The sequence below is a fragment of the Cuculus canorus genome, chromosome 8, assembly GCF_017976375.1.
Source record: "Cuculus canorus isolate bCucCan1 chromosome 8, bCucCan1.pri, whole genome shotgun sequence".
Taxonomy (NCBI): Eukaryota; Metazoa; Chordata; class Aves; order Cuculiformes; family Cuculidae; genus Cuculus; species Cuculus canorus.
The window spans coordinates 10962670-10976126 of record NC_071408.1 but is presented as its reverse complement, the minus strand read 5'-3'; the positions used below and the strand labels follow the sequence as shown (position 1 = coordinate 10976126).

General features: G+C 42.0%; 1 protein-coding gene across 5 annotated transcripts in view; it reads left to right on the top strand.

Annotated features, from left to right (window-relative positions):
* The window catches only part of CRB1 (crumbs cell polarity complex component 1), a 114559-nt gene that overhangs the window by 37100 nt on the left and 64002 nt on the right, over window positions 1-13457 (top strand). For all 5 annotated transcript variants that reach the window (XM_054073271.1, XM_054073268.1, XM_054073267.1 and 2 more), the window contains 3 exons: window positions 3673-3868; window positions 7363-7502; window positions 9408-9587. In XM_054073271.1, the coding sequence (XP_053929246.1) occupies window positions 3673-3868; window positions 7363-7502; window positions 9408-9587 (516 nt within the window). The remainder of the gene's footprint in view (window positions 1-3672; window positions 3869-7362; window positions 7503-9407; window positions 9588-13457) is intronic.

The window sequence follows — 13457 nt, the reverse complement described above, 5'->3', positions numbered from 1 at the left end:
TGCAGCTGTAAAATAATGAATTGGTTTGTTGAAACTTTGCTGGCTACCTTGATCAAATGGATTTTTTCCTCCATTGCACTAATTGCACTTGCTTTTAATTCACCCCAACAGAGCACGATCTAAGAGCCTGTTATTACCACAACTAGGTACGGTAATTACCTGGCTATACACAGCATAAGCCAGTCCTTCACTGCCAGTAAACATTTTAGTGTGAACTATCAGGGGGCACGGCAGTTCCAAGAGGCAGTCTTAATCTGAGGCAAGAGCAGGAGAAAGTGTTTCAGTGACAGACACAGACAGATTCATTCTTGGTGTGATACCTTTTACTACGGTGTAACCACAGCTGGGGTGAACTCTGTACAACATGAGGAATTTATACCTGATGGATCTTAAAGTTTTCATGCAGTATTCTTAAAAATAACGTGTATACCATGCAAATATTACAGTAGATTAATCATAAGTCTTAAGCAGTCAAACACACATAGAGACACTGCAGCTTTCACCATGAGATGCAGTACCTCAAGTACAAGATCTCAGCTCCCAACGAGCTCATGGCAGTATCATTGTGGATATCAACAGCAAACACCACTGTCCATCCAACAGCAACTGTTAACAATGTAGAAAGTCCACCTCCTTCTCCAGCTTTCAAGTTCCAAACCAACACTCCCTGCCTCATGGCCGGGTTACCAGCTTGCTGCCGAGTTTCTTAACCACAAGACTGTAAGATGAGAGGAGCCCAGCAGTACTGGCCACATTTCAAATGGTTTTCAATCTAAAGACTAGCAGAAGGCACACATATCCAAAGAGTAGTTGCCACAGTTCATAAATTCCTGGCACCAAAACCTCTGACTGGATTTAGCCTTGTCATTCTCTGATTGCATCTGTTTGGTGCAGTGTTGTAAGATCCATAGCAATTTATGTCTGTACATGCACACAGGTAACTGGTGTCGGCATAGACTTCTGCACAAAAAGGACAAGCCTCACTCCAAGAAACTGAACTCTTCCCTCTGTCTAATATTTTACAAGCTTTCTTCCTTCCCTTTCAAAGCTGGTGCCTAAAGAAACAGCTATATGACACTCCCCATCCAGGCACACAAGATTACTGTATACAGACTGCAGAATTTGAAGACAATCCTCTGTACCTGCTGTGTCCCAGCACAGCACTACAGCACAGGAAAGCAGAAGGGGTGACCTGGATACCAATTTCCAGCCATATTAAGAACATGTAGCTGCACCTGGAACTACATTGCAAACCTCTTCCCTCTTTGACCAGAAGGTAACTTTACAATATATCTGTAGGCAGGCAAGTCTGAAAATGTTGGCTGTATCTCCTTCACCCCTGCCTGCCTTTACTTTTTATTGACTGGGGCTATACAAAGAAATGCACAATAGGACTTGTTTGAAAAGCAAGTACTGTAAGAAATAATCTTAGTTCTTCAAAGGAATCACAAAAGTTATAAATATCACTTATATACACTTTCCCAGAAACCAGTTTTGTGATCTGGTATCTGCTGAAACACTCTGCCTGCTCTAGGACAGGATGCCTTTGCTCCTGATGCTGTAGACCCATGCAATAACTGTGGCAGGGCTTGGCGTTTTTTTTTTTTTTCCTTTCTGGCATATGATATTTGGCATATAGCATATTTATGACAGAATGTTAGACTGAGGTGTAAATGCAGATCTAATCTTTTCATCTCTCTTCTTCACATATAAGAAGGCCTGACAGCAGATTCAGGAGACACTAGGAAGGAATTCCCCCTATTTGCATGGCTTATCGCATTGGCTGGATGCATTATACAGAGAGAAGTTTTCTTCTGAGGCAACATTGCCGAAGGCAGGTTACTGGGCTTGATAGATTAAAGACATGAACCAAAACAACAACGTTATGTTCTCATGTTAATCATCAGGCTGTTCTCAGGCCTGTAGTTTTAAATTTGGCTGAACTGAGGATCAGTTGAACAGGGCTTGTTTTGTCACATGATTTTTAGTATTCACAGTAAGCTGTTAACAAGCTCTGGCAGATTTACGGTCACTAGACATACTTCTGCAAACACATTGTTTACAATTACAGTGAATTCACAGGGCAACGACCACAGAGGGATTGCTCACTATATCTGGATGTAATGTACATTACCATAAAGCCATAAAAGTGTGTTCCTGTGCTAGGGTCTCGCGGCAGGCTCCCACTGAAAGTAGTAGTAGTGGCTAACCGATCAGTGAACCTTAAACTAGAGGCATGGGACCGGCAACTTTGCCCATCCAGTGTTCTATATAGGTATCAAGAAACTATAAAAATACTTTACATAAAATTAAAGCAGTAATATTTCTTAACTACTGGGAAGATGAACTTGCACTTAAATGAATAAAATGAAAAATAATTAGGAGCTAATATCCTCAAATTTTGCTTTGGCATTTTAAGATATTTCCAGATATTTATCCATAATATGTTTGGGTTTTTTTTTTTTTGTTTCATTTTGTTTTGTTTTTTTAACAGAGCTGCTACCTTCAAAGGGGTCAAAATAAATTAGTAATCAAGTAACAATGCTAAATATTAGCAATCTCAGTGTTTTGAGAAAGATGTTCTCAGTTAGAATGCACAAATGTGACAGCAGGACAGAGCTGGCAAAAACAATAGGAAAGAAGTGAGCTCCTAAATAAATTTGCTAAGATAACAACCACCATCAAAATGTGAAAGCCTGCCCCATCACCTTATAATGAAAACTTAACCCATCCAAAAAATGGAACCCGTTCTCAAGGCTGCAGATTCTATTTCAAGTAGGAAATTCCCTCGAAAACTATTTACATTATGTTAGTAAGCCAAATAAAAGATAGAGAAGTCCACTTAAAAGCAGCTTTTTCATCATAATTTGCCAATTTGTATCTGGGTTTTGGCTGATACTATAGGTGTTAAAACAAATTGACTTGGCAGGTAAAATGTATTTTAAAAAAATATTAATTTATTACTCAAAATAGTAAATAAGTACATAAGCATACAAACCCCTCAAATAAGCAAAACAGAAGGCGCAAGGCATCAATTATGAAACTTTCTTAGTGTCTCCTGTAGTCTGCTAAAGATTTTAAAAAGTAACATATATTTAACCTCCCAGCTATTGTAAATAGCTGTGAACTAGTACTAAAACTGATTTAGTTCCATCAGTTTCCACTGAAAAGCACCTCCAAGATTCTGACCTGTTGCAAACATGGCAACACAGACCGATCTATTTACGCACTGCTAAATCTTTAAAAAAATTAATCAATAAAGCATGTCTAAACTGACAGCTTGCCAATGAATTCAATTAATGGTGCAGCTTTAAATGGACTCTTCTGAGATCATTAAATTATAAGTAGTATTCACTTCTGTGTTATATAAATAAGTTAGTAGCATGGTTTGAAACATTTGAAAATTAGTTTGTCCTGTTTCCAGGTTCAAGCTAAAATAACAAGTTGTTATTCTACCTATTCTTCTGAATAACAGGTGGATTCTTTCTTTTGTAATTTTCCCAAGCCTTGAAAAAACTAGTCTTGCAATGCATATTGACGAGGAAATGCCTTTTAAAAATGAGCAATTGCTTAAAAAAAATTATGTGAATACTGCACTTAAAACAGACCCTGTTGAGATCTTCAAAACTATCTCCTAAGTATGAGATTTGCTTGTTTTCTTTGCTTTCAAAGGGACAAATTGTGAGCTGGAAATAGATGAGTGCTTGTCACAGCCATGCCTGAATGGTGCAACCTGCTGCGATTCCCTATGGAGCTTCTCATGCTCCTGTGCGCCAGGCTTCCTTGGCGACCTCTGTGAAACCAACATTGATGAATGCGTCAGCCAGCCGTGCCTCAATGGGGGACAGTGCATGGACGATGCCAACAGGTATGTCTCCTACAGCTGGGTAATGCTAATGAGAGGTGCTATTAACTCCTCTGTTTGCAGATGGCAATGCTACAAGAGCCTACACTGCGAGTAGCCAACTTACTTTCAAATTGTGGACTTCACTCCTTGCTCCTACACTGATTTCACTTCATATTTGAAAATTATGAATGCAAGTCTGGTGTCAGAGCCAACAGGACAACAAAATATTTATGGCAAAGACTGACCAAGAAGTATATTTTTCATGTTTGTACTTTTACTTTAAATATTCACCACGTTGTTTGTCTAGCCCTGAGGAATGCCATTTAGAGATGAGTTCTGTTTCATCAGCCTTTAGTTTCAAAGAGAGATGTGAGAGTGTATTAAATTGAATTTGTCAACAGTAGCCGTCTACACTGTCAGACGAAGTATGAGAAAAGAGAGGCAGAGGAAAACTGTAATAATAGTAACCATAGTAATAGACATTATTAGGAAACGTGTCAGGAACTTTACATGCATATAGAACAACAGCTTCTTATTCAAAACAACCTACAGTCCTTGGGCAAATTAAAAAAATAAAAATAAAGAGAATACAAGGCAACAGAAATGTGAGCTTTTCCACCTACTGTTAATAGCCCCACCCAGAGGGCCAAGTGCAGCCCAGGCAACCAGAATTCTGGCATTCACTCACCAATACTGGCTTTTATACTCAGCACAAGATTCCCAACTTAAAAATATATATGTATAAGCTCAGTCTGAAATTCATAAGCATATTAATGCAGGCACTTCTCTTGTCAGTATAATATTTGTCTTCTATTGTGTATTTTGAAGATTTTAGTGCCCCAAAAATCAGTCCAAAAGTCATGTCAGCAAAAGGCAAGCTTGTCTTGAATGAGAGGGGGAAGAGATCATGTTCTGGGAATGAGCTTATTTATGATGTGGTGACACAGCACCTACCTTACGGAGCTCCTTTTCAACAGTGCTGAATGATTGTGAACAGGACAAAGCCATTCACTATTTTGTAATGTAGCTAAAGCACGATAGTGGGGAGAGGAGGTCACCTGGCACCGGGCTGGTTCACAGCAGACCCACTTAGTAACCTGCAAGCCTTTTGAGGATATGTGCAGGAAGTGAGCAACTGGGATGCTCATTCAGGCCAGACTTAAAATCCTACTCATTTTTATCCAAGCTTTTAAAGGAAGACTACATGTAAGAGCAACTTTAATTGGCTTGTAATACTGCAGGATACCAGGAGTATGATTGGAGCTCTTACCACATTTGTTACAAGATGTTGGACAACAAAGGAATTGAAAACAGAAGGGTGTCTTGCAATTTCCTTTCTTTTGTGTATTTTTGGGAGTTAAATGAAGAATTGTAGTCTTTAAACTGTAGTTTTCCTTTTCTGACTACGCTACAGTACAGCTGAGGCTTTTGTGTGTGCCACCAGCTCTCACAGAAATGTATGAGGTGACAGATTTAGCACTAAAAGCCGTAAATACAAACACCAAACCAAATTCTCTCTCAAATTTCAGACTGATATTTCAGTGACATTTCATGAATGCAACAAAGTAGAACTTGATCTCGTACCAAAAAACAGTTTCACCTTATTGAACACTTCTTATTTAAACTCAATAATTCACAGAGATGCCTTAGTTGGACCTACAAAACCTGGTGCGCACAGGCACAGAGGATTTCTCTGCATGCTCCAAGCTTTTCTTTCATAGGAAACAGCCCCAAGACCTTCAACGTTCTTTTGATTGCATAGAAAAGAACATATGCACATATTGCTTTCTGCATATTTTCTTTCTGATGTTTGTGAAAACATCAAAAAAGAAGCCCAAAACGAATGATAGGTAGAGTATCTAAAAGTATCACTCTTAACAGAAAAAGACATTTGCCCACTGAATCATAGTCTACCACGGAACAGGGCACCCTCCAGAATCCCTGAAGGTCAACAGCAATTTTAAACACTTCAAGACACCAGAGAAAAAAGGCACAGAGGTGGGCCTTTACATTAAGCAGCGAGTTGCTCACTGCTCCATGATTCTGGACTAGAAGGGAAAAGAAGCATGGACCGAGGCAGAAAAAAAAAATCTTTCAGCACAAAGCTGAACAGCACCGAACTTACGGCACGTGGAGGAAATGTGTGAAAAAAACAGCAGCAGAAAGACTTCTGCTCTGAGATCATACCTCAGAATGAAAATTATTTTCTGATTCACATCTTCCTCATTACTTTTTATACCCTAAATTCAAATGCCACCTGGTTTAAGTCATCTCTGATTTTGATTTAGGAATAATCCATAAACTAGTAATAAACTGGACTGCCAGAAGTTTCTGCTAATGTACACTTACATAATGCAGTAAAAAGTTTATGCCTTTTGGTCTGTTAGACTTCAGGAGCCAGTTGTTCTCTGATGTGCCCTTATGCTCCACAATTTTGCTTTCTTTCCATATATTCACTGCAAGTCTAAGACTTGGATATTAAGAAATTATCAAATAATTATACTTATCCCTTGTTCAGGAAGATTCCCCATGATTTCAACTGTACAATAATCAGTGTAGCATTTTCATGTAAAATAAAACAATGGAAGAATATTTTTTTGTTTCTGATAATTATCATTAGACAAAGATCATCCAAGTGTGCACATTTAACATAGTTATCTTGTAAAAACATGTCTTTTCTTATGACACATACAAGTTGACCTCATACTTTCTGACCTAAGCATAGGAGTTAACTGTTCTATGATTAGCTCACCTGAAAAAAAAAAACACAAAGAAAGCCCAGACATTACTGATTACCTGCACATTGTTGTTTTTATACACTAGTTAACTGTTCTATGATTAGCTCACCTGAAAAAAAAAAACACAAAGAAAGCCCAGACATTACTGATTACCTGCACATTGTTGTTTTTATACACTAGTTTGTTTACTTCTAAACCCATAATCGCAATGTTGTTATCAAAAGGATTACGCTATTATTGGACCTATGCAAGCGATGGACATTTTTTGTTCTAACCTAACAATAAAATATTGATCTTCATGAAAAAGGAAATATGATTTAGTTGAGGAAGAGAAATTGTCATATTTTTTTGCAAATTCAATTACAATCAATCCAACATAAAGGGATTTTAACACACTGCCTCTCCTGTTTTCATTTTGCAAATAATGCTAAGCCTACAAAAAACACATTGAAAATGACAATTTTTTTCTCCAAAATTAAAAAATAAGAAAAAAGCAGAAGGATCTATAATTCTGAGAACAAATGATCTGTCAAAACCAATTTGAATTCACAAGCAGGTTTTTTCCCCAGACAAACCCACATATTTTTGGAAAAAGCTCATTGTTGGTTCCCAGTTTCTGTGGTTTCTCCTAGAGCACCAGATGGTGGTCTGAAACCTGGACTCAACTGCACAAGCTGCTAGCTAAGGCTACACAAGAAGCCTGTGCAGGTTTGGGAACAAAGCCCAGACACATCTTCTGACTTTCAGCTAGAGTGAACACTGCGTTCTCTGTTATAGGTACAGCTGCAACTGTACTGGCACTGGATTTAGGGGACTACACTGTGAGACCCCAACCCCCTTATGTTGGTCACAACCATGCTACAATAACGGCACTTGCGAGGACAACGCTGAGAATTATACATGCCACTGTTGGCCAGGTAAGCTCTAAGTTCTCCTATCTACTACACAAGGACAGTGTTTATAGGTCCTCGTTGTTTTGCTTATACAATAAAAGGTTGAAGCTACATAACCCTAGAAACACTTGATGGGCTTGTGTTTAGATGAGCTTCACTTAATGATGTGTCAGAGCCCTATGGCCAAATTGCTCTCTTTTCCAGCTAAGGATTGATTTCCCTGAACAACAGAAAAGGGCAAAAGTGACAGTATTATGGAGTCAAGGCCAAAGTTGGATAAGCCAAAGTTGGGATCCATCTCCCAGTTGCTTGATCCTTCAACCCACCTGATACGTGAATCACTGCTGCAGCTGACTTTTTTAGTCTCCAATAACATGAGCTTTAAACAAGTCTAAAAGAATATTTTTCAATGCAAAATATTGTCCATTTATGAATAAAAACTAAACTAGGTTTTACATTGGGAAACTGGTCTCCTTCATATCACCAATGTAAGTTCTTCTGCCTGTCCATGTAGTATGAAACATGCTGGGCTGCATTCTCCGTTACAAGCCATGGTCGCATATCCAGTCGTTTGTGAAAAGGCTCCCACACTCTCAGTAGGGACACAGTCCCCGTGCTCTTGAGAGGCCTTGTGAATCTTTCAGCAGGCAGACTTACTACAAGAAGCCTCTAGAAAGTTTAACATCCATGTCCTTACTCAGGATGCAGAAGCACAGAGCACTGCGAGGAGTAAAAGCCAGTGTTATTGGGAAACACAGTTCTTGGTGCATTAGACATGGAAAAATCAGGCACAAATCTTGGCATTTTTCAGAAAATGAGGAGGGGTGTGGCACTTTAGCCTCCAGATAAAGCACTTTACAAACACCAAATAATTTATTGTCCTTGCCCTCCTCTGCCATAGGGAGGTGATGCAAAAGACACATGGTGTGAATGTTGGCATTGTCCTATGCAGGGACAGGAACTAGACTCAATGACCCTTGTGGGTCAGGACATTCTATGAGCCTCACATGACCTGAGAGCACAGTGACCCCACAAGGCAGTGCCATGTTATCCACGGCTCTCCATCTTGGCGCGTTATCCACATGGATCTCCACGTTGCTTCCCAAAAGCCCCACAAGTCTGTGCAGCACAGCAAAGCTCAGCCAGCTAATGCGGGAGATCCTCAGCAATACCCTGCTGCTGGCCCCGGCAGAAGGCTACAAGGAAACGTTCACACCTTGCAGCAGCAGAAGAAATAGTTTAGCACGTGGCAGACTCTGAAACCGAGTGCCCAGCCGTGCGGCTGAGCCTGGAGCAGCTCCCTGGCGAAGCAGCCCAGGCACCGGGCCTGACAATATACAAGGAGCATTTGGACAATGCGCTCAGCCACCAGGTGTGAATGTTGGCGTTGTCATAGAATCATAGAATCACCAGGTTGGAAAAGACCTCTTGGATCACTGAGTCCAACCATTGCTGCCTGCCACTAAACCATGTCCCTGAGCACCTCGTCTACCCGTCTTTTAAATAGCTCCAAGGGTGGTGACTCCACCCCCTCCCTCGGCAGCCTCTGTCAGCGCCCCATGACCCTTTCTGCAAAAATTTTTTTCGTGATATCCAGTCCGAACCTGCCCTGGCGCAGCTTGAGGCCATTCCCCCTTGTCCTTTCCCTGTCACTTGGGAGAAAAGGCCAGCTCCCTCCTCTCCACACCCTCCTTTCAGGCAGTTACAGAGAGCAATAAGGTCTCCCCTCAGTCTCCTTCAGGCTGAACAACCCCAGCTCCCTCAGCCGCTCCTCCTAAGCCTTGTCCTACGCAGGGGCAGCAGCGGGACTCGCTGATGCTCGCGGGTCCCCCCAGCTCGCGACATTCGAGGGTTCCGCATCCACAGCGGTATTTCAGGAAGGAGCGAGCAGCCCGTGTCTGAAGCGCCCTCTCTCCCGGCTCTCGGCAGGCTACGCGGGGTCTCGCTGCGAGGAGGACGTCGGGGAGTGCGGCAGCAGCCCCTGCCTCGCCGGGGAGTGCGTGGAGCGCTCCTGGGCCGCCCGCTACGGCAGCGTCCCGGGGCTGCCGCCCGCCTTCAGCTACGCCGCGGCCGAGGGCTACATCTGCAGCTGCGCCGCGGGCTTCACCGGTAAGAGCCCCGCGGCGGGCGCCGGGCGGGCAGCGAGGCTGCTGCGCTGCAGGACGCGATCCTCGCGCGGGTCCCTCGGGGCGGTTCCTGGGGCGGGGCGGGGGAGGGCGAGGAGCCGGCGACGGGCAGCGATACGGGCTGCGGCCGCGCTTTCCGCACCTGTAATCTCGTGCGCTGCGCTGACCGGGGTTGTCAGCCCGAAATGCACCGGGCACGGGTGTTACAGTATAGAATCATGGAACAGTTTGGGTTGGAAGGGACCTTAAAAATCACCCCGTTCCAACCCCCTGCCATGGGCAGGGACATCCCACTAGACCAGGCTGCCCAAAGCCCATCCAACCTGGCCTTGAACACCTCCAGGGACGGAGCAGCCACAGCTTCCCTGGGCAACCTGTGCCAGTGCCTCACCGCTCTCATAGTGAAGAAATTCTTTGTATCTGGTCTAAATCTGCCCCTCTCCCATTGCCCCCAGTCCTGTCACTACAAGGCTCTGCAAACAGCCCCTCCCCAGCTTTCCTGCGCGCCCTCTGCAGGTACTGGAAGGTTGTTGTAACATCTCGGAGCCTTCTCCAACTCAGCCCCATCTCTCTCAGCCTGTCCTCGTATAGGAGGTGCTTCAGCCTTCTGATCATCTTTGTAGCCCTTCTTTGGACCTGTTCCAACAGCTCCATATCCTTATGTTGAGGATTCCAGAACTGGACACAATGCTATAGATGAAGTCTCACAAGAGAGGAACAGAGGAGCAGAATCCCCTCCCTTGCCCTGCTGGTCACTCTTCTTTTAATGCAGCTCAGGACATGATTGGCCTTCTGGGCTGCAAGCGCACATTGTCGGCTCATGTCGAGCTTTTCATGGACCAGCACCCCCAAGTCCTTCTCTGCACAGCAGCTCTCAATCACATCATCCCCCATCCTGTACTGAAATTGGGTATTGCCCCAACCCAGGTGTAGGACCTTGCACTTGGCCGTGTTGAACCTCATGAGTTTTGCACAGGCCCACTTCTCCAGCCTGTCCAGGTCCCTCTGGATTACATCCCATCCATCATACAGATGGAAACAACAAGTGGTAAATAAGAGAGTGCTGTCACAACCCAACTGTGAAACGAAGCTCCCAAGCTTTGGGCAGTTTTGTTGCATGCGGTTGTGTAGAGGAGCACTGACAGGAACACCTCCTCATCAGAGCACACGGCAGCACTCTGTACAAGTTCAGCAGGGCAGTGCATCAGTGATATTCTACAGTTTATGTGCAAAAGAATTTCAAGTTCTGTCTATAGCTATGTTCTTGGGGTGGGGGAACCCTGTAAAACTTACAGATATCCATAATCCTCAGAAATGAGACTTGTTGAGATTCACCATTTAACACAGCGTACACAATTCGGCACAGCCACAAACAAGTTGAGTTTGGATTGCACTCTTCTGGGTTTACAGTAATTTTTCTGTCAACTCCATTCCCTTTTTCCTTCTGAAGGAAAAAAGTACTTAATGGCTAGATTAATTTAACCGGTCTTCATCTCTCACTCCAGTCGTTAGCTGAGCAACTTACAGATTTTCCTGTCTGGATTGCACAACTGACATCTCTGATATAACAGATACAAAAGTCCATGGAGATCACAGCTTTCACTCTGAACTCAGTCACATTAAGACTTGATTGGTTTTGTTCCTTCCCTTCCTCTTAACTGTCCTTCCCTATCCTGTCACTAAGTGTTGCTGTTGTACTTTCATTCTGCCTAGGAGAGTATTATGTGGGGCTTCTACTAAAGCTTGTAAACTCCCCTAGGCTGTCCTAAGAGTCCTTACATCTTCACATACGTGTTCTTTCTCTTTGCTTTCTTCCAGTGACATCCAATTCTCAGATTTCTTTTCCTCCCCTCTTTCCCTAATTTAAAAACTCTCATACTCTGTCAGACAACCCAGAAGGTGCTTTTTTGTTTAGTCATCATCCTTTATCCTCTCACTTCCATATCAATTACCTTTACCTGGCTTGTTTGCCTGATTTGAGTTGTGATTTTGCTGGTTTCAGTCTCATGGAAGACTTTTTTACTCCCCAGTGAGTCACTGGATCCATGTACTGGCAGATCCTAATCAGTGTGGAAAAAAAAAAAAAAAAGATTGTCAGAATCTATTGAAATAGATTAAACTTAAATATTTTTTTTCAATAGGTAAGCTCCTAAATCACAAAGTAGGACTCTACAAAGCACAACTGAGAGAAGTGTCTTGAAGACCCTGAAATTTCTGCTTACTTCATATGCAAATTATATTAAATGTTTTAAAACTTTCGGTAGGTTTAGCTATCCGCATACCAGTTGGATACTATATGTAACTTTCATTACAAAAAAAGCAAAGTAGCTATCCCTACCAAACAGTGTGCTCAGGCGGCTGAAATGTCATTCATTAACATGCTGCAAAATAATGGCAAAAGAAGGTTAATCTCACTACTCTTGTCAGCTCCTTCCCTGCCTTTGCTTTTCAGCAGGGCTTAAACTCTTTTTCACTTCTGATGGTGGTAAGTAGTTTCTCCATTCATAACCAAATTCATAATAAATAAATGACATGTTTTCGTGGAAGTTAAGGGATATTTAGGATTGGAGTTGATAGCAGCAGTATGATTCAAGGTAGCAGATGAATCTCTGATCACTCGCTCAGTCTATAGGTGCTTATCTAATGTATATGAACTAACAGTCATCTGGAAATGAGTGCATCTCACTGACAGCCACAGCCCTACATTTCTGTGGCTATATTGTTCCAGCTTTAACACCTGAATAGTTGTATGTGCTTTAGGTACAAAACTCAGATTCCTATGGAAACAGGGCAAAGATTTTCTTTAATAAATCAGATGCTATATTTCATTATACCTCTTTCCTCAGTAAAGCACTTGCAGAATGTTATAATCATACTTCACGCTTCAGGATAATATGAAGAAACAGTGATCTGCATACCCTACATTGTGAGGGCCTGATCCAAAAGTCATTGAAATCAATGGAAATAATTTGAGGATGGTTGCAAATTTTGTAACAAGCATGTAATGGCATCTTCAAAATTGGATAAGATCTCAAACAAATTACTGTAATTCAAGTAAAAAACTGAGACTACCTGCCTTTTGGACTACAATTTTTAGCCCCAAGGGTAGGAGATAAAGGCACCTCTGTCAGAATAGTATATTTCCCTACCCCGTTTGAAGGAAGGAATAAATATTTTCTGGCAGTATCTTGTTATAGATTGTGATCATTCAGGTGACTTGAAAAAAGGTCAGTAGTCCTACTAAAGTTTGGGAAGAAACAAATCTATAACCAACATTATTTACATGATTTTATTCTTAAAAATAAAAAATTCCCAGTCTGTAGACTTTGCTCCAGCTAGGAACTCTTCAAGGTCGTTGAATATATGCCATGTCCTGGATCCAAGATAGAAAATTCCTGCTCAGGTTCTACAAAGGGTTAAAACTTCTCCAGCTCCCTTTTAAATCACAGGGTTTGGGATTCTCAGATTTCAAGAGGTCTCAATAGTTCTCCAGTAGCAAGCCCTAGATTTTTTATATTACATTGATCTGCTGGCCCCCTAGCACAGCAGCACTTCTAATAGATTGGGCTTTCTTTTAAAGGGCTTGTGATTTGTTGCAGCTAGCTAAAGGCAATAGTTGGCTTGGAACTGTGTCTTTTCATATCTTGGATATATTGTATTGCTCTGGCACTGCACATTTTTTAAAAAGGCTTATTTGAAAGGTTAAACTTTTCACTTTCCTCATGAAAATGTGTGGGAAAGGAGGAGGTCAGAGCTATGGATTTGATAGTGACTCATTTCACAAGGTTGTAATAAACTTAACACCATGTCAAAATTAGAGAGCCTTTAAACTTGCAAGGTCTATCAAGTGACA